At 39.0% G+C, this 26,787-nt stretch overlaps 1 protein-coding gene across 2 annotated transcripts in view; it reads left to right on the top strand.

Annotated features, from left to right (window-relative positions):
• Window positions 1-26,787, top strand: part of Spt20 (transcription factor Spt20 homolog) — a 357,561-nt gene that overhangs the window by 254,344 nt on the left and 76,430 nt on the right. For both annotated transcript variants that reach the window (XM_090388213.1, XM_090388212.1), the window contains exon 16: window positions 20,660-20,774. In XM_090388213.1, the coding sequence (XP_090244339.1) occupies window positions 20,660-20,774 (115 nt within the window). The remainder of the gene's footprint in view (window positions 1-20,659; window positions 20,775-26,787) is intronic.

Below are 26,787 nucleotides of genomic sequence, written 5' to 3'. Positions count from 1 at the left end.
GCATAGCCTTAAATTGCATACTCTCAACAGCAATAGTGCACAGTGTTATTTATACCGACTCCATTAGTGCCATTCAAGCTATACAGCAGAATAAAAATCATGATAACCCCTTACTCATACAGATCTGGAATACTCTGACTAAGTTAAAGCAGAAGAAGCAACAAGTTCTCTTTTGTTGGATCCCTGGTCACTCGGAAATATCTGGAAACAAACAGGCCGACCTAGCTGCCAAAACTGCTACCGATCCTATAGACCAATCATTTACTACACCTGCATCTGACTACAAGTACGTTATACAGAAGTGATGTCTTGAACAATGGCAACACATCTGGCAGAACCAAGGCAACAATAAGCTACTCGGCATTAAAAAAGATCTAAAACCTTGGAGCTCTAGCATACGGGAGAACCAACATGAAGAAGTCGTATTAGCCCGATTGCGGATAGGACACACGCATCTGACCCATCTTTATCTGCTTGTGGCCACTGATCCCCTGCAGTGCACAAAGTGCAACACTTAGCTCACTGTCCAACATCTACTTATTGACTGCCCCAAATACAATACTGAGCGACAAGCTATGTTTACCTCATTTTCCACGATGAACACCTTTTTCACCATTTCTGACCTCCTAGCAGACACGACACCTGACCAAAATTTTTGATTTCCTCAAACAGATAAAACTGTACAACGCGGTATAAACTTGAATAATATCTATACAGACAGAACTACGTATTTAACTTCACCATAGTTAGGCCCATTATGGCCTTTGCTGCTCTTCTGCCGTAAAGCCTACAAACAAACAAAAGTCACCCTTTGATCCCCCTGGTGCAACACATGGGCAGGAGCAGCAGTGCGTGGCACACACTTCTTGATTAGACTGGGGTTTGAGCCCGTGACCACCAAATATGGAGGATGCAGAAAGGTCAGGGAATGACCACCGCTTATCCCAGAGCAATATGGCCTTAGTTGCTAACTCTCCTAAAACCAAATAACAAACAAACAACCTATTGCAAACTGCTTCCTTCAATTTTGCTTTCCCTGTGCTTATGTCACACCAAACTGACTCAAATTGCACCGTCCATCTATGTCAACTGGATGCACTTCCTTAGATTTTGTTTTTCTTAACAACCAGCATAACCATTCTTCCTTCTTACCCTATCTATCCTTCCTGTACACATTGTATTCCCAAAATTCTAATTCTGCATTCCTTATATCTGCTACACAACGTCTCTAATATCCCAACAATATTTTCCTTTGATGTCTTGACCAGCACTTCAAATTCATCAAATTTATTTACTATTTCCTAGCATTGGTGTACATGCAAGTATACATGCACCTGTTGTTAGAGTAACTAAGTTACTCTTAGTTACTCTAACACAGCCCATATATTTACTTGTTTTGTGACTCTTAGTTCCTGAAATCCCCAGCAACTTGCTTTTCAAGCTGCTGCTCATTCCAATAGAAGCATTGCAAGAATAAATTCCACCTCTGCCAGCAACTACTGTTAATCTATTAGTCTGTAAATCCCCCAAGCGAGCAGTTTTCTGACCCACCTATCATTGCCTTGATATATCAGCAAATATTCTTGCACCCTTTCTATTTAAGTGTATCCCATCCCTGTAAAAGCAGTCTTTCCTGTTAACAAGCACAGACCATGCTGTGAAAAAGTCTACCCCATGAGCTTTGCACAATCTCTGCAGGGCCGAATTGATTGACAAGGCTCTCATCACATACTCCCTCCTATCATGTCTGGGCAGGATTGCAGACATTTTCAAATTTAACCCTAACTCGTGACTTTTTTCCATCATTCATATATGTACTTATTATGCAAATCCACAGAGCCCTACAGTTAATGTCATTAGTACCAACGTGTACAACGATATCACCTTTTGTGCCCTTAAAAGATTACATCTTCTGTAAAATGTAATCAGCTTTTGCCCCTGGCAGACATACCCTAGTCCTCTTCCACCTATCCTTTTTGCATAATATATATCCTGTTTTCCTGAAAATTGAGTTTCCTGTGTTGTAGGACTAATTTGATTTTTTTAACTAAATTTAATCCTAGGAATAGTACAACAAAGCATATAACCCAAAGCAGTGATGATGGCTTCATTTAGGGGATGGGAATTTCTAATTGCACTTCTTCAAATCAAGGCCTTATTGCCTGAACTGTGTGGTATATATGCAGATTTGACTGTAGCTGGACATAGCTGGGTCCACCAAGACAGAAAAATTTTTTTCAAAGAGCTAGAGCTAGTTCATTGAAAGATTACTCTTGTACAGACTGATGGCTCACTATGCGCTCTACTCGGGTTCCAGGATGACCCAACTTGCGCTTGCGGTGGGCTGGAGAGCTGGCAGCACCTCATGTATGACTGCCGGCTCTATGAAGGCCTACATGGTGTTTTATTCACCAGGATCCATTACTTACCACAAGGACAAGAACATCACCTCCTAGACACAAAGGAGATGTATCAAGCCTTCTCAGATTACACGCAGGCACTGTTCACGAGGAGGAGAAACCAAATTGCCACTACCACTATAACCAGAGAATATCTGTTCTTCAGCTCACTTGGACTGGGACACTAGAAATGACCTACCCCCAAGAATTAGAAAACTCAGGAAACAATCTATTCCAAAGTAGACTAACATGGATGGGACTCATGTCCAATGAATGACAAATGGAGATGACTACCAAACTTGGATACCTACACCAGCTGGGTCTATGTGAACAAGACACATTCCTGAGGACTGGAAGACTTAGCAAATAAACCACACTAAGGTAAAGAACTAACATGGACGGGACCCCGGTTCCACGGATGACAACTTGGAATGACACCAGATTGGACACCACCAGCTGGGTCTATGTATAGTTTTCCTACAGATGCCTGTTGGTGATCGCACCGGGCTCCCTTGCTTGGTGCCTTTCCACCCCCTCCCCCTGCACATATGGGGGATGGTCCCCCTCTGGCACCCTCTACTTTCTCCTGGTGAGGTATGGGCCTGCCTCACTGACTTCTGGGGTTGCTTACACTATCATCCCCATATTTCTACCTTAACCCCCTCAGCCTTCAGTCTCCCATCTACTCTATCTTTTCGCCAGCGAATGCCCCATGCACAAAAACTTAATTTATGTCCAAATTACGGTTTGCCCATATTTTCGGCCTTTATTATGCAAGCGCTATCCCCCCTCACGTAATGATCATCAAAACCACACTACACTATCATCTCCATCTTTCTGCTTTAACCCTCCAGCCTTCATTCTTCCACTCAATCTATCTTTATGCCAGCAAATTCCCCATGCACAAAAACTTAATTATGTCCAAATTACTGTTCGCCCATATTTTCAGCCTTTATTATGCAAGTGGTATCCCTCTCATGTAACAATCATCAAAACCAACGATGATGGATATATGTATCGCATATGTATGGATCTGTCCATATGTACGTGCATATAAAAGAGCGCATGCATTTTTTTTTTTTTTTTTAGGTCCTAGCTACTGAAATCTCAGGAAATTAGGTGGCAGGGCCTGCCAGAGTAAATATAAAACTACTGGATTCCTGGTCTGCTTCCACTGGGCAAAAGTGGAGCAATCTTGGGCCTCAGCGGAGGGTCCAGTGGCTAAATGGCCAGATGAACAATGGTACATACCACTACATGTAGACAATGTCCATACACTTTTAAATCTCTGACCCTTCCAGCCAACTGGTACACCCACAATGAAAGCAACACAGAGATAGGGGAAACCCCTGGTGCCACTAGCCATCAGTACACTTTACACGCAGGCAGACTTACAATTAGATGCAGATATGGTTTTAAACCAGACTCCTCCACTGAAGATGCCCTGAATTACATAGTGACTACCTCTAATAGTACAAGGTGTCAAGATGTGTTTGTTTAATTGCAGTCTCCAGGGTTTCTCCTATATGCTGCTGTAGCATCTGAAATGGCAAAAGGCTAAGGCCAGCAAGTGTGTATGTAGGTGAGTAAGTATGTGTGTTGTTATGTTGAGTGCCAGCACCTGGTGACTTCACAGGCAGGGGACACCTGGTCCCCTAACTCCCAACCTTGGCCACGAGGAGGCACGCCAGAGACTATTTTTTACCTAAGACTCTTACTGGGGCTATCAGGCAAGCCTGGGAGCCCCAAGGTGTTTAGGGAAAAGAAGTGGAGATAAGAATGAGAAGTATGGGGATTGGAAGGGTTAAGATTCTTAGACATATTTGATTAGAGCTGCAAAGCTAGCAACCAAACAGTATCAAATGAAAATTATATACAAGTCTACAAACAATAGACAGCAAGTAATATAATAAAACGCAGTCTTGAAATGAAAATGCTTAACAAGTTTTTGCTACCAATCCATCAATAGCTACTATTTAAATACCAAAACCGTAACAATCTAACCATTCAGTTCTTCCCATCAACAGACAATTGATTTCAGCCACATTTCCAAAGAATTAGAAGTGAAAGTACCAGTGAACAAAAACTTATCTAAATTTATAATTTTAACAGTTATTCAGGATATAATTGCAAAAATTTGTAACCAAACAATTCAATGATTTTTAGTTAAGACTGCAGTATCCAACAGAAACCCAGTCGCATGCCTTTTTTGGCATAATAATAATTTTAACTTTTAGTAAACCTATTTACAAAATTTGGTTCAGACTCTAAACCAGAATAATAAGTAATATAACAAACTGCCACAATTTGTTTTAAAATAAATATCTCATGAATAGAGTTAAATTTTTCTCCAACCCGAGACATCTGGACATCCAGTTTTTCAGTTTAGCTGTAACTTAGTCAACAACTCTCTTGTTTTTAAGTTTCCACCAAAACCTATGGCAACAGGTTGATAACACCAAATCTTCTTCCAGATTACTTCATGCACGATGAAGTAATTTGGAAGAAATTTAATTGCAGTAAGTTCAATTAAATTCAATAAAGGTAATGAGTGTCACATCAAGGTAATGAGTGTCACAATCAAAGCAATGAGAGTGCCAGAAACAATTTTATTCTGATGAAGTAGTGAAGGGAAACAACCCCCATTTAGAGGAGTCTCCATGACTGAATCAGAATTCAAGTCCTCCATTCCAAGTCTCTGAAAGTAATTTTCATATAGAATCCTAATTCAGTTCTCAACCACATCCAACAAACCTCAAACATCCATCAACTGAAATCCAATTATGTGACAGCACAAACCGACTGTCAACTACAGCAGCAAAAAGTGTGGCTAAAGGAATCCAAGCTGTGCAAATGTTCCAAGACCTAACACTTTAAAGTTTATCTCATTAACTGCCATATAAGTCGGCCCGGGTGCCGAGCGTTCCGTGACCAATTGATTTCTGTGCATTCCAAAAAGTGTTATATCCAAAGAGCCTTTGAACAAATTATATTTTGTTCCAACTACCGTTTTCTTTATTTATAAATTACTGCAGCACTTTTGCACTACAAGAAGTAGGCAAAGGCCCAGAAAGGAAGGCCAGCTTTCTGTTTTTATTTCTAACAGTACTAACTAAATAACTCAGCCGCTTGGTCACCTAGTGGCACTACTCCTGCCTCCCCATGGCGGGGCCGGAAACCTTGGTGGTAAAGCAAACCCTCAGGGCAAAAGGGAGCAAAACACGGAATACAACAACTTTCCACCGATTAAAACTGCAAATCCGAATCATATGGATTTGCATCAACCTGATAGTGACTCTTCCAATCCAAAGAGACTGAGGACAGATGCTCCTCGAATTGAACACCCAAGTTTTCTGATTCTGCACTCACTAACACACCAGCAATATATCGCCATTTCTCATTCAAAAATGTCTTGAGAACATAGCTGGTTCCCCAAAAATGGTGAGATGACTAAAATCTGGCAACCTGCTTGTAGAGACCACCAGCTCTAAACACTCTGAGTCTCTACTCAGACTCAACTCATTCGGTGGAGTTCTAGTTAAGGTGTCCCCACATGCCACACTTAATACATCCAAAGGCGTAATTTCAGAATGGGACCTAACAAATGTCTCAGAGGAAGAAATTGTTCAGGAACTGCAGGATCAGAAAGTCACACAGGCCAAAGGAATTATGATGAAAAAAGATGGCGAGCTTGTTCCGACTCAGAGCATTATACTAACATTCAGCTCACCCAACCTACCTCTATCAGTGAAAGCAGGGTATTTGCATTGTCGCATTTGCCCATATATACCGAACCCAATAAGATGTCAGAAATTTGGACCCTCACAAACAAAGGCCCAGAAAGGAAGGCCACCTTTCTGTTTTTATTTCTAACAGTACTAACTAAATAACTCAGCCGCTTGGTCACCTAGTGGCACTACTCCTGCCTCCCCATGGCGGGGCCGGAAACCTTGGTGGTAAAGCAAACCCTCAGGGCAAAAAGGAGCAAAACAGGGAATACAACAACTTTCCACCGATTAAAACTGCAAATCCGAATCATATGGATTTGCATCAACCTAATAGTGACTCTTCCAATCCAGAGAGACTGAGGACAGAGACAGGATCTGTCGAGGTGATTCAGTATGTCCAAATTGTGGATCGAAAGAGCATACCCAAGCTGACTGTAATGCCCGGTCTTCGTTTTGTCCTAATTGTAAAGGCAACCATCCAGCCTTCTCCAAAAATTGTGAACAGTGGAAATACGAGAAAAAAATCCAAAAATACAAAATAGAAAAGAAAGTCTCATTCCCAGAAGCAAGAAATCATTTACAACTACAGCTGCCCAGACATATATATATGCCGAAGCCTCTAAACAATTTCATTTGGTATCAGTCCAAACTGATACTGAATGAAATGGTTCCACCAAACATCTCCATTTCTGAATTGGTTCGATCCTTGCTCTCTTCTGTACCTCACTCATCAAAGCAACATATTTCAAGCGGGGCTAACAACACACCAGTCACCATACTACCAGCTATGCTCTTCGATCCTCTTTCCTTATATTGAGTGGACAGCTCTTGATGATCCACTTAACAGTGACCACTATCCACTGATCTGTAAAATTCAAACTTCACAATCTGTAACTTCAGAAAACCGCGTGAAATGGAAATTTTCCAAGGCTGATTGGGCAAAGTACACTTATCACGTATCCTTTGATAATCAGATCTATCCAATTGACATAGTCACCAACCACATTACTAAACAAATCCTAGCAGCTGTGTCTATTGCCATCCCACATTCACAGTCAAACTCCTGTAGATCCATAAATTATTGGTGGAATGAGGATTGTAAAAGTTCCAAAAAATAAAAAAATCGAGCCTAGAATACATTCTGCAAACATCCTACTACCAATAATCTTATAAATTTTACGAAACTCAGAGCCAAGGCTCGCCATATCAGGAAGAAAGCAAAAAGAGACTCCTGGGTCCGATTTGCAAATTCAGTTAACAAAAACACAGATTCTAGAATAATATGGAGGAAAATAAAACAATTAAATGGTAAATTTCCTCCTCTGTCCTCCCCAATTTTCAACTGGAATGGTCACTCTATCCCTCACAACCATAGACCTATTTATCTTACCAGCTGCTCGATTAAAACCCTGGGAAAAATGATACACTGCTGACTGACCTGGTATCTCGACTCCAAACATCTACTCTATGATAATCAATTTGGTTTAAAAAAAAAATTGATCATCCCTGGATCTCATGGTAAAAGCTGAAACGAACATCAGGAATGTGTTTATCTGAAACGAGCATCTCGTTATGGTATGCCTCGACATAGAGAAGGCCTTTGACACCATTTGGAATTTTGGCATCCTGAAAGATCTCCATTCCCTTGACCTGAAAGGCAACTTACCATATTTCATACAAAACTTCCTTTAGCATAGAACTTTTCAAGTCTGCTATTGTCAAGTCCTTTCGCAAATCTATATACAAGGGGAAGTAGTTCCTCAAGGCTCAGTTCTACCTTATTTGTAATAAGAATAAATAATATAACCAAATGTATACCCAACCCTATAAATTCATATCTCTATGCCAACGACCTGACTGTTTCCTGCAGTTCACAGAATATGAACTTCGTCGAAAGGCAACTACAAATCTCACTTAACAATATTGAGCCATGGATGATGCAGAATGGTTACCGACTATCACATCAGAAATCTAGTGTCATTCATTTTTGTAACAAATGAAAGATGCATCCTGACCCAGAGCTGCACTTAACGAATCATCCTATAACAGTCATCTGCCTCCTTGGCTAGAATGCCTCCATAGCCAGGTGGGCAGGAGCAGCAGCAGTGTGTAGCACATGCTTCTTGATTAAACCGGGACTCGAGCCCATTACCACCAAATACGGAGGATATGGAAAGGTCAGGGAATGACCACCGCATATCCCCGGAGCAATATGGCCTTAGTTGCTAATGCTCCTAAAAAAAAAAAAACAAATAGCCTCCTCGGCCTGATTTTTGATAGTAAGTTTAATTTCCTAGAACATGTCAAATATTTGCGGCCTATTTGCCAGAAAAAAATGAATATACTCAGAGTTCTTTCTTCGACAACATGGGGTGCAGACCGCTGTACCCTGCTTCAACTGTATAGAACTCTAAATAGGTCCCGTGTTGATTATGGTGCCCCAGTGTATGACTCTGCCAGGGAGAGCGTGCTAACACGCCTTGCTCCTATTCAACATTCTGCCCTCAGGATTGCTACAGGAGCATATAGAACATCACCAGTACAAAGCCTTTATATTGAAGCTAATGAAGGTCCACTCTGTCTCAGAAGAAAGGTGTTACTTCTGAATTATGCAACTAAAATTCGAAACATTCCTACCCATCCCATTTGGCCTATACTTAGTGATCCACAGTTTAAAATGTTCTATAGAAATAAACCCAGCGCAGTTCAGCCTACTGGTATCAGATTATAGGCACTATCAGAAACTTGGAATATACAATTCAAAAAAGTCCTCCAAGATCCAAACTGTTCAATACCCCCATGGTCCTATATTAAATCATCCTGCGACAATTACTTCCTAAACTAGGGAAAACGTTCCCTTGCAAATATAAATATTCAACAACTCCATACTGCTCACACAGAAAATTATACTCGTTTTACAAAAATATATACTGATGGATCAAAATCTGATAGTGGAGTAAGTGCCGCAGTAGTTTTCCCTTTTAACACCATCTCTGTATCACTTCCCACTGAATACATCAGTTATACAGCTGAGTTATTTGCCATCAAGCTTGCCCTAGAAAATATTCTCCATCTGTCCATCAAAAAGAGTATAATATATATGGACTCGCAGAGTACATTTATAGCCTTAGAAAATACCTCCTCACCAATGAATCCTTTGATAAAAACTATAAGAAGTAGGTTGATACATATTCAGGAACGCCAGCTAATAGCCATCTTTTGCTAGATCCCAGGCCACACTGGGATATCTGGAAATGAATGTGCAGACTATGCCGCCAAACATCCATCTAATTTAAAGTCATCATGTTCTCTCGTTCCATATGTTGACTACAAATCTAATATACGAAGAATATGTAAGGAACAATGGACACTTATGGCAAACTAAAACAGATAATAAACTCTTTCAGATAAAACCAGATCCACAGTTATGGGCCTCTAGTTTCTGGGAAAACAGAAAGGAAGAAGTAATCCTAGCCAGAGCAAGAATTGGTTGCAGTCACGTTACTCACCTATTTCTCCTCACGGGCAACGATCCTCCACAGTGTACACACTGTATTCTCAACTCACAGTGAAGCACATTCTTGTTGAATGCACCTTGTACTCGCATGCCCGGCAACTCTCATTCAGTTTTCTTCCTAATCTTAAAGAATCTTTAAAGCTCTGTCATATCATAGATAACAATGCCAACCCCACAGAATTTTTCTCCTTTCTCAAACGGATAAACTTATATGATTGTATCTGACTGTTTGCAAAACAGTCATCATAGTATCTTCCACATCATTGATAGGTGCAATATGGCCTGAACAGCCCTTTCACCAAAAATAATAATAACAATAACAATAGCCATATAAGTCTCCAAGAGAAAAATATTCATAATAAATGTCAAAAGAAAGAAAACAGTGTTTTTGACACTTTTCTAAAACATAGTTTCCTGCAAGTTAATATCTTGTACATAGTCATTAAAATTCGATACCTGTAATGTATATCATTAACAGGACTTATTTTCCTGTAAAGACATAACCATTAACCTCTCATATACACAAGATTTAATTTTAACAATGGTTCTTAAGAACAACTTACAATATAAGACTCAGCGAAACTCAGAGCCAAGTAAAACCTTATAAACTCTTTGGTGTTAACACCTCATTAAGGATTGACATTTACAATGCATTTTTGTCTCCTAATAATTTTCACTATCACTAACACACTATCAGTCAAATCAGAGAAATGCAGGAAATTCTCCCTTTCACAGAGATTTTGCAGGCACAGAGATTCGCCTTATTGGTCACACCCAATAAGACAAATCTATGTGCCTGCAAAGTATATTTATTCATTACCACCTTACTTATTCTATGTACTCAAGCTCCTGAGGCATATATCATGATGGGGACAAATAGTCATTCATACACAAGATTTGGCCTTTTTTTTCCCCATTCAGACCATATAACCCTCCGGGGCTTGGCGTACAATGTTCAAGCTAATAGTACAGAGGAACGATACATGGAAAATCAGTGGGACTATATATATATATACAGCTAATAGTACATTCCATTTAAGATACCATATGTTCAACCAGTCCCTAGACTGAAGCCTATCCATGGGTTGGGACATATTGTTTTCTTAATCTGAGTTTTAGAGTTCAGAAATGGTTAGTTATAAAAATTTTAACATAAACAAATGAAACGAAAAGAAACTGCCAGTTAGCCTTCTCTGAAGAGAATATGTCTTGACAACTTTTTAATCCATATATTTGAGTCAAAGAAGTTTCCATCCCATCCATGAAGTGGCTGGCTTCTACTGTCTAGTAATAAGTTTTTCCATCTTCTAAACACAGCATTTAGAAAGTCATTAAAATACTTAATCTTTTCTCTGTAAACAATACCCTGAGAGATTCTTTTAAGTCCACGCCAGAAGACATCTCCAAGGTTATTCTTAAATCGACATAATTTTCACGTTCCAACATAGTACATTGAGAATCTTCCTCTGGTATTGACAAATTTCTTGCTCTTTTAAACCTATTTGGAACAATCTATATGCCAAGCCGTGTCCTGTTACAAGGAATGTTGCATTTAAGCTGAACTGCAGCCAAAGCTTCTTTTTATTTGCTAATCCAACTTGTGGGAAGAGCAGATATGTCTGTCTTTCTTTATTAGAATTTTGCCATAAAGTCATCAGTTCTTGTAATATTCGTGCTTTCTCAGTTTTAAGATCTGATTGCACATAAACTTTAATTTCATCTGGGCAAGATGACACTCCCAGAATAGTCATAGTCTTTCTTATATTTTTCTTGGTATACTATAACAAACTGCTCAACAGTATAACATACTTAACAGGCATTTTCCCAGATATTATCTGTAGGACCTCTGAGGAGTAAGTTCTACATGCCCTAGTCACACCCAATAAGGCAAATCTCTGTGCCTGCCAAATATATTTTTGCATTTCCACCTTACTTATTCTATGTGCCCAAGCTCCTGAGGCATACGTCATGATGGGGACAAATAGTCATTCATACAAAAGGTTATTTCTCGGCCTCTTATACCCCAATCAGACCTTACAACCCTCCAGAGCTTGGCGAATAGTACAGAGGAACAATACATGCTGGTTTTCTACATAGACTTTACAGGTGTATTTGATGCACTGAGGTGGCCTTGCAATCTCAGAAGGCTATGCCATGCAAATGTACCTATAAACCTATTCTACTGTATAAAAGCTACCTTCAAAACACAAATCGTAGTAAGAACAAAATAATAAGAAGTTAAACATCCTATCATAAAAGGATGCCCACAAGGTTCCGTACTGGGCTCATTTTTCTGGAACTCAGTGCTGGATGAGCTCCTAAATGCAAATATTGGACGAGTTGAAACAATAGTCTTTGCTGGTGACTTAGTTATGATTGTCCAAGCAAATTCCAGAGCAAATCTAGAACATCAAGCAAATCAAGCATTACAGAAACTTCAAAAATGGGCAAAAATCCACCAACTCACTATTTCTTCAGAGAAGACAAATCCATATTGCTTAAAGGTACATTTAAACACAGGAGACCTCAAATCAGAGTCAATAATACCACAATTAAACTGGTAAAAGAACTAAAATACCTGGGGATAGTATTTGATAGTAAACTGTCATTCTACTCTCATTTGACATACAGTCAGTCCTTGTATAACACATGTTTACACTACACGATTTATAAATAGGGGAACGATATCTTATATAACACGAACTAAATTTGCTTATGCACGATTCACCTTTGTGTTTATGAGAAATGGCAGTCGAACGCAGAATCACCCCAACCGAACGCAACACAATAGGAATGAAGAGAAGATTCTGAAAACATATTTATGTTTTTATATCAGTGAAGGGGAAACACATTTCACCATAATAACATAAAAACCAACACAATTCCAGCTATCGGTATAATCGCAAATGCAATTAGATCGAGTTTACTACCAGTTTATAATGGATTCCACTAGCAGAAACGCAACTGGAAATTGTTTTATTGTTTTATGGTAGTAACCCCTAGAAATGTGCTTTAGTAAAATGTGAGGTGTTAATAGTGTATCTCTGCCTTTACGCTGTTGTTTATTCAGTTGTTACACGCGCGCAGCTTTGTTTATGTGTATCAAGTGTGCCTCCTCGTTTTGTAATTGTGCTTTATTCCCTAAAAATGAGTAAAATGCTTAAAAGGTGTGAAAAGGAAGCGTCCTGGTGAAGATACTGCAGATTCAGAGAGAAAAAGAAAAGCAATATCGATAAACAGAGGCGGACTGGGTCAAAAATTCTTACCCGGAAAAATTTATAGTACCCTCATATTCTGGTTTATGGCCAAAATCACACCGGCCTCCGGCCCACCGGGGTTTCCCCCGTAAGGCTTATGGCCAGTCCGCCTCTGTCGATAGAGAAAAAATATGAAATTGTGAAACGCTTTGAGCGAAATGAAAGACCATGTGATATTGCACGTGCTAGAGAACTAAATGAGGCAATGCCGAGAATTAGAAAGAATGCAGAGAAAATAAAAACAACTTTCATACCAGGAACAACTCAAAGTGTAATTAAAATCCATTAGATTAAGACACAAAGAATTGGAAGAGATGGAATGCCTGTCATCTGTTTGGATAGAAAATTAAACAAAAAACAAGTTTGCTTACAATAGAAGTAAAAGCATTAGCAATATTTTATTACGTAATAGTCGTAATAAAATGTGTATTTTATTACGATTATTTATTGTGTTTGGTAATGTTTTGATTACAAATGTGTGTTCAATCTTCGGTGGTCGGCACCTAACCCCATTTTTCCCATAGGGCTTGTTGTTTATATTGCACGATTTTGCATTGCACGAGGGTTTCTAGGAACGCAACTATCGTGCTATACGAGGACTGACTGTACAGTCATCCCCTGATTTGCAAAAGCATTAGCAATATTTTATTACGTAATAGTCATAATAAAATGTGTAAGTATTTTATTACGATTATTTATTGTGTTTGGTAATGTTTTGGTTACAAATGTGTGTTCAATCTTGGGTGGTCGGCACCTAACCCTATTTTTCCCATAGGGCCTGTTGTTTATATTGCACGATTTTGCATTGCACTAGGGTTTCTAGGAACACAACTATCGTGCTATACGAGGACTGACTGTACCTCTAAAGAAAAAGAAGAAACTATGCAGCTGTGATCTCCAGAATCACGCCTCCGTAGCCAGGTGGGAAGGAGCAGCAGTGCGTATCACACGCTTCTTGATTAGACCGGGGTTCGAGCCCGTCACCACCAAATACGGAAAATGCAGAAAGGTCAGGGAATGACCACCGCATATCCCGGAGCAATATGACCTTAGTTGCTAATGCTCCTAAAACACCAAATAACAAATAACATCTCCAGAATCAGTGAATCTGACTGGGGATTAAAAAGAAAAACCCTTGCTCTTATATATAAAGTTGTTTTTCTTCCAGTTATCTCTTATGGAGCTGGAATTTGGTACAGTAGAACATCATTGGTTAGAAACAAATCAAAAGTAGATACAATTCAAAGAGCTATTCTACTTGCCATCACCAGAGCCTGGCATACTATAAGTATCCCTGCCCTGCAAGTATTAGCCAGAACCATGCCCTTATATCTGGAAATTACTCAAAGAGGCTTGCATTACAGACTCAAAAAACAATATTCCCTCAAAATTTGGGTATTACTCTGGACTTGACTAATAACATCAGACAGGAAAAGAAGAAAATAGCCATAGCTCTCCAACAATTGTGGCAAACCAGCTGGGAACAGTCAGCCCTGGGTGAAGTAACTAGGAAATAGGAAACTAGAAACACTAGGAAACCCCAAGTGGGACAAGTCTCTCCTAACCTTACCACCACCACCACTGGAAATTGTTATTATTGGTGACTTTATTACCAAGTAAAGAAGGAATATTTATGCAATAAGGATAAGTGAAATTGGACTGTGATATGCTTGCCAGAGGCAAATGGTGATATTGTTGAATAGCTGTCATCTTTGAAGAACACAAAAGGGGATATTGTTGTGTTGGTAATGATATTAAGTATGGGCAATCTGAGGCTTTACTTAACAAGTATGAGGAGATATTGAGAAAAGCCACAATAGGAGGAAGTTTGTGCAATGTTCAAGGGGTAGAATTTTTCCTGGCATGGCTAGTGCTTCCTAACAGATGCGGCAGTTTTATATAGATGGGATACACTTAAATAAAAGAGGTACAAGAATATTTGCTAATGCTATTGAGATGGTGTTAGGAGGGTCAGAAGACTATTAGTTTGGAGGCGGGGAGGGGGGTGATACCCAGACTTATAACTTAATAATAGCCATAAGCAGAGATAGAATAGATCCTTGCATTGCATCTTTTGTGACATGCAGTAGCATGAATAACCTAGTAAGAGGTATGTTATATGGCCTGATGAAGATCCACATTGAACTGGCAGTTACATGGGCTGTGTTAGAGAAAAAACAGGATGACATTTACTTTCTTATACACTAATGCTAGAAGAATAGTAAAAAAATTGGTTAGAGTTTCATGTTGTTTAAGTTATCAAGTGCTGAATGATGTTATAAATATCACAGAAACCTTTTAGACAAATTTTTTTCCCATGCATGATAAAACATGGCAGTTGCATGATTGAGAATTCAAGATAAAGAAAGTACCAGAAATGCAGTTTCAATGAAAATTTAAATTATACATTATTCTTTCTTTGACAATAGAGAGCTATTAAATGCTCAGTTATTCCTATATTCTATTATCTTATAAGATGCAATTACCTTTATTTTATTGCTATAGGATGTCTTCTTTCAACCGACTCTCCCAGTCCAACATGTTGATGATTAATTTGTGACAACAATATAATTATAAGATTAATTAAACGTCTTCCCCACCATCAGAACGTAGTGAGACAAAATCCATGGTATCATGGGGTTGTCCCATCTTATAATTATATCATTGTTACAAATTAATTGTTAACGCGTTAGACTAGGAGAGTTGGTCAAAAGAAGCCATCCTATAGCAAAAATATAAGGGTAATCCCTATTGCATCATATTATTCTTTCTGTATCTATATCAGGACCAATAACAATTTTTAAAAGCATTGCATTTTTGTTGATACTTATAAAAGCATATCTACAGTGGCAGACAAAAAAACTGCATCACCTTAAAAAAAAGTAACATTTGTAGTGAAAAGTATAAGATATTGTTTGATTACAGTCATTTTGTTTGTCGCAAAGCAAAGGTATTGTGTCCCAGGGGCTCACATCTGGTGAGTATGGGCTTGGCAAACCCAGGGTCCTGAGCTGGATATCATCATTCTTCTCTTTACATTAGTGATTCTCTTGGTGATTCTCTCCCACCCTCTCTCTCTCTCTCTCTCTCTCTCTCTCTCTCTCTCTCACTCAGAGTAACTTGGAAATTTTTTTTTTTTTTTTTTGCTGGTGCAGCATAAGCCTCAGGCTTCCTTGCACTACATGGCTAGTAGTAATAATACTAGCCTTCAATTAATAATAGCCTGACAACACGCTGATGGAACTGATATTCGGGTGACACTCAAGTCAAGTGGACCCAATTTCGGCGAATTCCGGACGGTCTGTGACAGCCAAATCCTCTGCTTGCACCTTCATGATGTTGGGACTGTTAGTAATCCCGGGTATAACCTCCATGCACAAGTACATGGTGTTTGACCACCCAGGTGTGAACCAACGTAAGCAGGGGTCGAGGTGTGGCACCCACACCACATGGAGGAACACCGCCCCTCTATGTTACCAGGCAGTACTAGGTGGTAGATGACTTATCAACCGGTGCAAAACCACCACTTTGCTTATTGAAGGCTTATTGAAGTGGTGGAACCCATGTTTAGTCTCTAGAGCTAAGTTCCAGTCAACCCTTCCCTATCTCTTCCATCATGCAGTATGATTGATGACTTTTGAGGTTATGATGAACATTGTGGCGAAATCCAATATTCCTTACATTTCGAGGGTACAGCTCTAAAACGGTGTTCGCAGGCCGGCCGCTAATTAATACACCGGACCAAACCTATTGGTAACTCTCTAGGAGGCTTCCGGATCAGCTAGTGTATAATCTTGCTACCACTACTCTGCCAGATAGTGACTGGAGGGAGTCCGAGTAGTGTGTATGCAGGGAGCATTGTCGAGGCCACGTTATGTCAAGGATCTGGGTATATTCTTACCATTACTTACTTCATTATCATTACTTCATACAGCATGTCCCCCCACTTTTTCTTACTATTGAATACACCATGAATTGTCAAACTAACAGAGCAAGCTTATCTGCGAAAAGATCTAAACCTCCCAAGCACTTCCTAATTCATTTCACAAATATATGTGGTCTCAATTTTAATCTCAACGATGTCCATTTCCACTTGTAGTCTGCCAAACCCCATGTACTTTTTCTGACAGAATCTCAGTTATTGGTTGATTCAACTACTGCTCATCTCGGATGCCCAAATTATTCACTGTATGATTCCTTCCACCTCAAAGTTGGATATAAACGTGTGCATATATGTCCGTTCTGATATTCCCTGTCAGAGACTTGGCAATTTGGAATCTCCTCTTTTTGATGTTCTCTGGCTTAAAATCTCTCTACGTCATTGTGTCAAATTCATATGTTGTCTCTACCCTTCTCCCAACTCCACCAATCACTTGGAGCTCTTTGACTTCCCCTCTTTGCAACTTGACTTTCTGCAGTCCAACTTTCCTAACAATGAGGTAATTTTCCTTGGTGATTTTAATGTTCACAACTCCAGCTGGCTTCTGTTTTCTAGTCACACTGACCCAGCTGGTCGAGATGCTGAGGCTTTTGCAATTACTAATGACCTTGCACAGATTGTTCATTTACCTACAAGAATACCGGACAATCCTAATCATACAGCCAATACGCTTGATCTTTTTTTTTTCTCACAAACAACCCTTCTAAGTACACAGTCGAAGTGAAGAGGTCCTTTAGGCACTTCAGATCACAACTTGGTGATTGTCTCTTCTCCAATGGAGCCATTATCTCATGGCTATTCCCAACCTCGTGTTGTTTGGCATTACAAGAATGCAAAATGGGATGACCTGCGAGACTTCTTTTCTTCTTTTCCTTGTTTGGATTAGTTACAAAACTTCTGATGTCAACGTTTGCTCAGATCATGTCAGTGAAATTATTCTTGCAGGAATGGAATCCTTTATCCCACACTCCACTTTAAAATCTCGTCCTTTATCTAAACCTTGGTTTTCCAATAAATGTGCTAAGGCTGTTCAAGAGAAGAATGTTGCATATCCTAATTGGCTTGTTTCTAATTCTTCAGTTTCATTTTCTGCGTACACCAAAGCGCGCAACAATTGTAAAGCAGTTATTAATCAGTCCAAACTAGAGTTTGAGCAAGCTAAGAGTAGAAAACTTGCTTCTTGCCCTAATGGTAGCCGAGCATTCTGGTCTCTTGCCAAAGCTATTCGCCGCAACTTTTGCCCATCTCTGCTCCCACCTCTGTCCAGACCAGATGGTTCTGTTGTCACTTCAGCCAAGGATAAAGCTGACCTGCTAGCATCCCATTTTTCTTCCAACTCATGTATTAATGATCTTGGTAAAACACCTCCCACCATTCCCAACACGCTCCATTCAATGCCTCCTGTGATCTTCCGTCAAAAGGATGTTTCTGCTTTCTGCTGCATTCTGTTTCTGCTGCATGTCTCTTCTACAGATACTTCCATGGGCACTGTTCTTCTGAATTGGCTTCTATAATTCCCGCTCTGTCTTTCAAAACAGTCCAAACACGTGCACCAGCCAACATCCATTTACTGTCCAACTTCAAACTCACAGAACTAACTTTTCATCTTTCTCGTTTATTCATTCAACTGCTGTTTTCAGGAAAAACCTTCCTTCATACGTATTTCCTGAAAATTACAGTCTACAGAAGTTCAAATCCAATGTCAACAAATATCTTCTTTCGTCTTCTCAACCTCCAACCCAAGCACTATACTAAGTACTATAGGTTCTAATACCTCTCGTGTTTGGGGTTTATATAAAAAAAAATAATAATAAAAATAATAATAACACTTGTATTGCATCAGACAGTAATTGCAAGGTATTGCATTAGCCGTTTCTATAAATATGGCATTGGAAAGGTATACACTCATTAGTATCCTGTTTTGTGGGAGTGTAAGCATTGCTCCATATGTTCAATTGACACCAAGGGAAAAAAAGGGTAGTTGTTGCTACATCCCAGTAAGAGCTTTCTACGCATACCATTGCTGATAAAATAAGCTGCCACCGATCAACAGTATCCCAGGTGCTGAAATTAAACAGTGAAACCGGTGATGTGAAGAAAAGTCCTGGATCAGGCTGTAAGAGAGTGACTGCACCTTCCCAAGATCGATATTTCAAATGGCTATGCCTTTGTAATTGTGCCATGCTAGTGCTCCTGATCTAAAACTGGACTTTGAGATGGCCTCTGGCATCTATCCAAAGACGGCTTTTGGAATGTGGTCTGCATTCTCCTATCGGCCCAAGAAGAAGCCTTTGTTGACCCAACAAATGAGGAAGAAGCGACTTGCTTGGGCAAAAATGCATGTTTCATGAACAAAAGAGCAATGGGACACCATCATCTTTTCTGACGAATCGAAATTCAACCTGCATGGCTTGGATGGGAAGCGATATGTCAGAAGACAAAAATTGGAGGCATACCATCCTGACTGCACCGGCTGTAAAGTTCCCCATCAGTTAGATGGTCTGGGGATGCATAACAAGCAAAGGGGTGGGGCGAATTAAGTTTATTAATGGAATGGTGAATGCAGAAACCTACACTGCTATCTTGGAGGAGTGCCTGAAACTTGTTATTAGGGATCACCACACAGATCCAAATCTGCATTTTTCAACAGTACTCAGTACCTTGCCACACAGCAAAATTGGTAAGTTTTTTTCTATTTAGATTTAATGATGAGTTTGTCTTCTTGTCTCACTAGGCTTAAAACATACTTACACGAATGTTTTCCTTCGTTTTTCTCCCTTAAGGTGCAGTCATACTTCACAAATGGCATTACAGTGTTCGACTGGCCTGGCAACAGTGTAGATTTGAATCCTATTGAAAATTGCTGGTACATAATGTAATCTGAAATTGCTCAGAAGAAGCCAACAAGTAAGATTCAGCTGCAGGAAAGCATTGTAAGAGTGTGATACCACGAAATTGGGCAACCATATATCCAGCAGTTGATAATGCTATGCTAGATCAAGGCTGCAATTGCAACTCAAGGAGGCACAACAAAATATTGAAGAATTATTTTGCTAATTTATAGTACATAATACTATTACGTTAACTTGTCATTTCAGTTTGTACACGCAAATGCAATAAAATGTGTGTTTGGTTGTCATGATTGCCATTTGCATAATTTCTCATATTCCCATTAATTACGCATTTTACCCTTTGGGAAGATATTTATGGCAATTAGGTATATGAGGTGGAGTCTTTTTATTGGATTTTATTCACAGAGATATATATCCTATCTAACAAATGCATTTCGAACATTTCTGCAACCCACAGTGCAGGGCAAAACACATTATTTGCAAAATTCAGAAGTGATGCAGTTTTTTTTGTCTGCCCCTGTATATTCATGATGAGTGTGAAATTAGGGATTAAAAAAGGTGGGAGTTTCATTTTGTACACTCGCCACAATAAATAAACTTTCATTTCGTAACATTTCTACGTTTGTTAATTGTATCATATTAAAATATAATTTCAATAGGTATTTTTATAATTTCTTTACAATTCATGGTTTATTTTATATAATTTTATTAAATTAAGGTTTATCATTCAATGAATAATAAATAAAATCAGAAGATACAACACTTTTGATTTTGAGATTACCACAAAAATATGGTAATACATTGGAATATGTTGTTGCAGTGTTAAGGCCTGTAATTATTTCTTGCAGAACTGTAATTAATTTTGTTAATGTTAAAAAAAAAAAAAACAAGAACAATATATGTAAAATAAGGTTTAAAATAAATGCTAATTTCACAATGTCACTGATTAAATGTTTTTTTTTACAGAATGAGCCCTCAGATGCAACGGCATCATCAGTAAAAAAGTTCAGCCACCCCCCTAAACTGATTCCCTGTACCACAGCCAATGTGTCGATGGTTTCTTCTGTCAGTAGTGTTTCCAGTGAGCTCTTTTTTGTATTTTTTCAAATTTCTCCAAGTTAAAATGTTGAATTTACTAAAAAAATTGATGGTAAGAAGGAACCAACATATTTTGATATGTTAGGAAAAGGAAACTACTGTATACATAATTATTCATACTATATTACTGAGAAAAAATGACACTAATGAGCCATGTGTATATTTATAAAGTGAATTTATTTTTCTAGGTGTGTACAGAGTGTATCATCTTAATTTTGGCATCAGGTCTGGATTTTGTTTTGGATCCTGCCATCAGACCTAACCAACTAACTTTAGTTCAAAAAATACAAAATTAATCAAATTTGTGAAAATCAGAAGTAGTGAAGTTTGACCTGAACTGAAGAAAGAAGTCTGATCCACTTTGGCTTCAAGTGCCAAGCCATCTTTGGTCACTAAATGATTATAGTGCAGTTTGGAGGGAGCTCTCTATAAAGTAGTATTCTATATCATTCTAAAACAGACCTTAAAGGCAGATCTCTCATAATCTCATTCTTAGCTGCTTGGTTACTAGATGGCACCATTTCTACCTATCCACAGTGGGGCCAGAAGCCTCTGGGGAAAATTCTCACTCCAAGGGCTAAAAGGAACAGCTACGAATCATACTAGTTCATTACTATATAACTCTCTTGATTTTTATCTAAGGTGGGCAAGAAATTCTAAGTCCTTCTAGTGTAAAAAAAAAAAAAAGAAATTAACAACATTGAGCCACCTTAATTCTTTATCTCATTGCACTCCTTAACTAATCAACCTTTTAGCAAGTTATCACCATCCATGATTTAGAAATGCTGAGAATGTTGCTTGTCCTCAGGTGTCCAATCAGGTAACCTACTTCGTGGAATAACAGAATATTGACGCTATTGACAACATTAGCAGACACTTTCACTGTAATCATCATCCACATCATACCATATGCCACCTCCAGGGTATAATAGCTGAATGGGACTTATTACATGTTACTAAGGAAGAAATAGAGCATGAACTGCAAGAGCAAAATATAGCCTAAGTAAAAAAAATAATTACTAAATGAGTTTGGAGTGTTTACCCCTGTGCCATCATTTTAACTTTTGATACACCAAATATCCCCTCATGCGAAAGCAGACACTTGAACTGTGATGTGGACCACATATTCCAAATCCAGTAAGATGATTCAATTGCCAGAAATTTGGTCACTCATAACAGTATGAGGCACATACAACAACTTCTCTAGAGAAGTTTCTGTGTGTGCCTCATGTGAATCTAAGGAACATACTAAGGCAGACAGCCCAGCTGAATCACAAACATTTCCAAATTGTAGAGGAATTCACTCTGCTTATTCAAAAGAATGTGAATGTTGGAAAACAGAAAGCTGGATTCAGACTGGATTCAAAGTCCAAAATAAAGTAACATCAGAAACAAAGAAAACAAATATTATCATCCACCAATGTTCACACCTGCATATCCATAGTACAAAATGTGATGTACAATAGCAGTTTAGAGATGTTTCCACTACCAGATATACCTATAATCAATTGAGTATGAACTCTGCTCATTAAGAATGAACTGATCCCTTCACAAAATCAGACAAATATAGGCTTTAAATTCACCTATCTCAATTCCCATGAATGCTGATTCATACCTAAAATACCAGAAAAAGTGCTGAGGTCTGAAAAAAAGTTTAAAAAAAAGACACGGTCCTAGAAATGGATGTAGATGATCACAAGATGACTCAATACTAGAAATTAGTATTAGTACAGCACCTCATTATTAATTTGATTGATTATTCAAAATGTGATGTATTTTGAAGAGTCTCTACCATTCCCTGACTAATGATATAGGATTTTATGTGCATTTTAATATGGATAATTTGAAATCCATCACAATGAAATTCAAAGTTTGAATTGTGTCCCACAACTTATAATTAGCTTATGAAATTTTCAAAGACTGCCGTAGGTAACTAAAGTCAAAACATCATTATAATGAAAATTCACTGTTATACTATATTACATAGATGCAGAATTGCGTAGATGTTATACAAATGCATAGATACTGAAACTGGATCATTACACAGTATATGCAACCTTTAAATCTTACATTTCTATTTGCTCTTTCCGGAATTACATGTGGAATTAGAGAATTTACATACCTCAACTCATACCAGTGCATATGTAATCCATTTTGTTCACACTGCTGAAACACTGATGACCCAAATTGCACCTGTGGCAAGAGTGAAGACTGGGCACACATTCTATATGAATGTATAATTTATGACATCCCCAGAACACAGCTAATAGCACAGATTGGCCCCCTTCCAAGGGGAGAAGAACATCTATTCATTATAGAAGAAGAAAATTATAAAGCCTTTACAACCTTCACACAGAAAGTATTCGAAATGCGCAGAACTATTCAAAGAATGGCAATTCAGCCCCCCAGCTAAATAATAATCAATAGTTAAAATCGCCTACATCTCCCACCACGCCCAGACGATGACCTAATAACTGTCAGGACAGAAGATTCTGTGCCCTGACATGACAAAAATGGATTGACCTGGGTACCCTGCCATGAGTAGGAACCTGGGGACCCCACACCAAATGAGTAACCATGTGGGGGAGGTAGATGTACAGGCAGCCAGGGAAGCAGATTAGCTGAAAAATATCAGTAAGCTGGTAGCAAGGAGATGCAATGTAGACTGAAAGACAGGATGAATAGGCTGGTCACTGAGTGAAAGAGTAAATTAGGAATTATGGTAAAAGGGAATAAATGTCAGTTTTGGTGAAAGAAGGAATGAGTGTTATGGTGAATGGGAATGAGCGGAAAAGTAAATGTAATTGGCTGAAAGAATACAAAATTAATAATAACTTACATCACTTTATATATACTAACAAACATTTACTAACAACGCAAACACTATCACTACGTTCTCCCCAGGCCTGAAAAAAACTTGCAGCTAGGCCTGCACCACAACTGAAGAATAACAGTAAGTTGAGGTGCCCAGAAAGTGCAGTACAGAAAGCAAGAGTCGAACAAATGAAATAAAAGCCAGAAGAATGAATAAGAGTGAATAAGAACACAAACCATAAATGTTACAGTTAAGTTCATATTAACCCTAGTTTTAATCTTTTATATTCTTTCTTATTTAGCTTAATTATTAAGCATTAGTATTTAAATTACATTACACACCACTGCATCCCCACCTGGTGTGGGAGAAAGAGATGAGTGAGTGGAAAAAAAAAAAAAAATATATATATATATATATATATATATATACAGAGTGATTCCTACCAGTGTGACAAACTTGCAAGAGGCGTAGGGGGCACAAAGACGAATCAGAATCACATAGCATTGCAGGGTCCAGAATGCCTTTGTCATGCGGTAGAGGACGTTGAATGGGAGGTCGCGTGAAACAGCGATCCCGCTGGAAGTCAGCATTTGCAAACCGTTTCTGTTGAAGAAATCAAGTAGCAAAAGTCTTCCGGAGTGGATAATCCGCAGGCTCCAATGATTGGACGCGTTGCAGATGGTATGAACTCATTTGGTTTGTTGACAGTATCCTCCATACAATGGATTGGGAAATACCCAATCGTTGGCCTATCGCTCGAGTACTCGTACTCGGATTGCCTTCTGCAAGATGTAGGACATTCTCCTCATTGTCTGGCATCCTCGTCGTTTGCTCTTGATTCATGGTACCTCTCATGAAACAACCAGTCTCACATAACCTTCTGTGCACACGTGCGAAAATCGTATGATGAGGAGCATGCCTGTGCGGGAAACGTTCCTGGTACAAGCGCAGAGCGGCGTGCCCATTAGAGTCCGCAGCTCCATACGCAGGGTGCATGTTGGCCAGTTCAACGCTTGAATACTCGTCCATCCTACTGCCTCGGGAACCGGTTCGCAAATGCTGACTTCCAGCGGAATCGCTGTTCACGCAACCTCCCGTTCAACGTCCTCTACCGCATGCCGAAGGCATTTCGGACCCTGCAATGCTATGTGATTCCGATTCGTCTTTGTGCCCCCTACGCCTCCTGCAAGTTTGTTGCACTGGTAGTGAATCACCCTGTATATATGAAGTTATGCAGAAGAATATGAGGAATAGAAATAGAAAAAAAAAAATAGTATCAGACAATATATCCAGTTGGTATTATATTTAAAAAATTAAGGTTATATATAAATATAACCTAACAAAAAAAAAAAAAAAAATATATATATATATATATATATATATATATATTCTAATGTGTGTCTCTCCCACCTCCCTTCACCTGGTGGGTTCCCCACTGCCAGCTAACATATCTCACCCCCAGAGGGGGATGGGCAATTTGACCTTCCTACCAGATTCGACAAGACATGGACTTGACAACCATCACTGATAAAGACATACTGCAGCTTTGCTGCCAACACGCCATTTGACGATCTGAACTGGGTACTCTAACCCGGTTCCCTTTAAAACTCCATCCCCAGGCAGGGGAAGGAGGAGTTGGTTCTCTGTCCCTCCCTGCCTCGCCCATCCCCTGGTGGGGCTTGTCCCCACTGACCTCTTTGGGGATGCCTACTCTATTATCCCCATCCTTCTACCTGTTTCCCCAGTCTCCCCCCCAACTCTATAACTAAACTGAATGAGTACCCCCCTAACAATACCACTAAATTCAAATCAGTGTCAAAAAATTCAACCGCTTTCTCGTAAACCTCTTTTGGCCTTTCCAAAAGTCTAGTGTTCATCCACTTTTATATATATATATATATATATACGGTCAGTCCTCGTATAGCACGATAGTTGTGTTCCTAGAAACCCTCGTGCAATGCAAAATCGTGCAATATAAACAACAGGCCCTGTGGGAAAAATAGGGTTAGGTGCCGACCACCCAAGATTGAACACACATTTTTAACCAAAACATTACCAAACAATAAATAATTGTAATAAAATACTTACATATTTTATTACGACTATTACATAATAAAATATTGCTAATGCTTTTGCTTCTATCGTAAGCAAACTTGTTTTTTGTTTGATTTTCTATCCAAACAGATTACAGCCATTCCATCTCTTCCAATTCTTTGTGTCTTAATCTAATGGATTTTAATTACACTTTGAGTTGTTCCTGCTACGAAAGTTATTTTTATTTTCTCTGCATTCTTTGTAATTCTCAGCATTGCCTCATTTAGGCCTGTAGCATGTGCAGTATCACACGATCTTTCATTTCGCTCAAAGTGTTTCACAATTTCATATTTTTTCTCTATCGACAGATGTGGACTGGCCATAAGCCTTACGGGGGAAACCCCGGTGGGCCGGAGGCCGCTGTGATTTTGGCCATAATCGCTAGTATGAGGCCACTACAGATTTTCCCGGGTAAGAATTTTTGATCCAGTCCACCTCTGTTTATTGATATTGTTTTTCTTTTTCTCTCTGAATCTGTAGTGTCTTCACCAGGATGCTTCCTTTTCACACCTTTAACCAGTGACTCCATTATTTTTCCCAGAACAGAAGTTAAACTAACTGGTCTGTAATTACTCGTGTCACTCTTCGATCCCCCTTTGTGAATTGGGGATACATTTGCACATCTCCAGTCTGTGGGAACCTCCCCTGAGTCCAAGGACGCTCTCATAATTATGGCTAGGGGTTTGCTTAATTGCTTTGCTGCCTCCTTTAATATAACTGGATAGATCCCATCCACCCCAGGTGCTTTTCTTATGTTTAACTTCAACAATTTCTCCTCCACTTTGCTTTCAGTTATTACAAAATCATTACGTATCCTGCTACAATTTGATAACCTTCTGCCATTTTCAAACCTTAGTAATTCCTCATGTGTGAATGTAGATGCAAAATACTCATTCAGTTTGTTTGCTATCTGAGCAGGATCATCAACAGTTGACCCATCAATATCAAGTGGACCAATCTGATTCATTCCCTTCCTTCTAGAGTTTATATAAGTAAAGAAATCCTTGCTGTTTTTCTTAGCATCTTTTGCCAAGAATTTCTCGTAATCTGCCTTCGCCTGCCTAACCTCCTTTGTCACCTGATTACA

The sequence above is a fragment of the Mastigoproctus giganteus genome, chromosome 2 (genome assembly GCF_048544385.1).
Source record: "Mastigoproctus giganteus isolate SK-2022 chromosome 2, ASM4854438v1, whole genome shotgun sequence".
Taxonomy (NCBI): domain Eukaryota; kingdom Metazoa; phylum Arthropoda; class Arachnida; order Uropygi; family Thelyphonidae; genus Mastigoproctus; species Mastigoproctus giganteus.
Note: the sequence above shows the minus strand (reverse complement) of the source record. Positions and strands in the feature narration are given on the sequence as shown.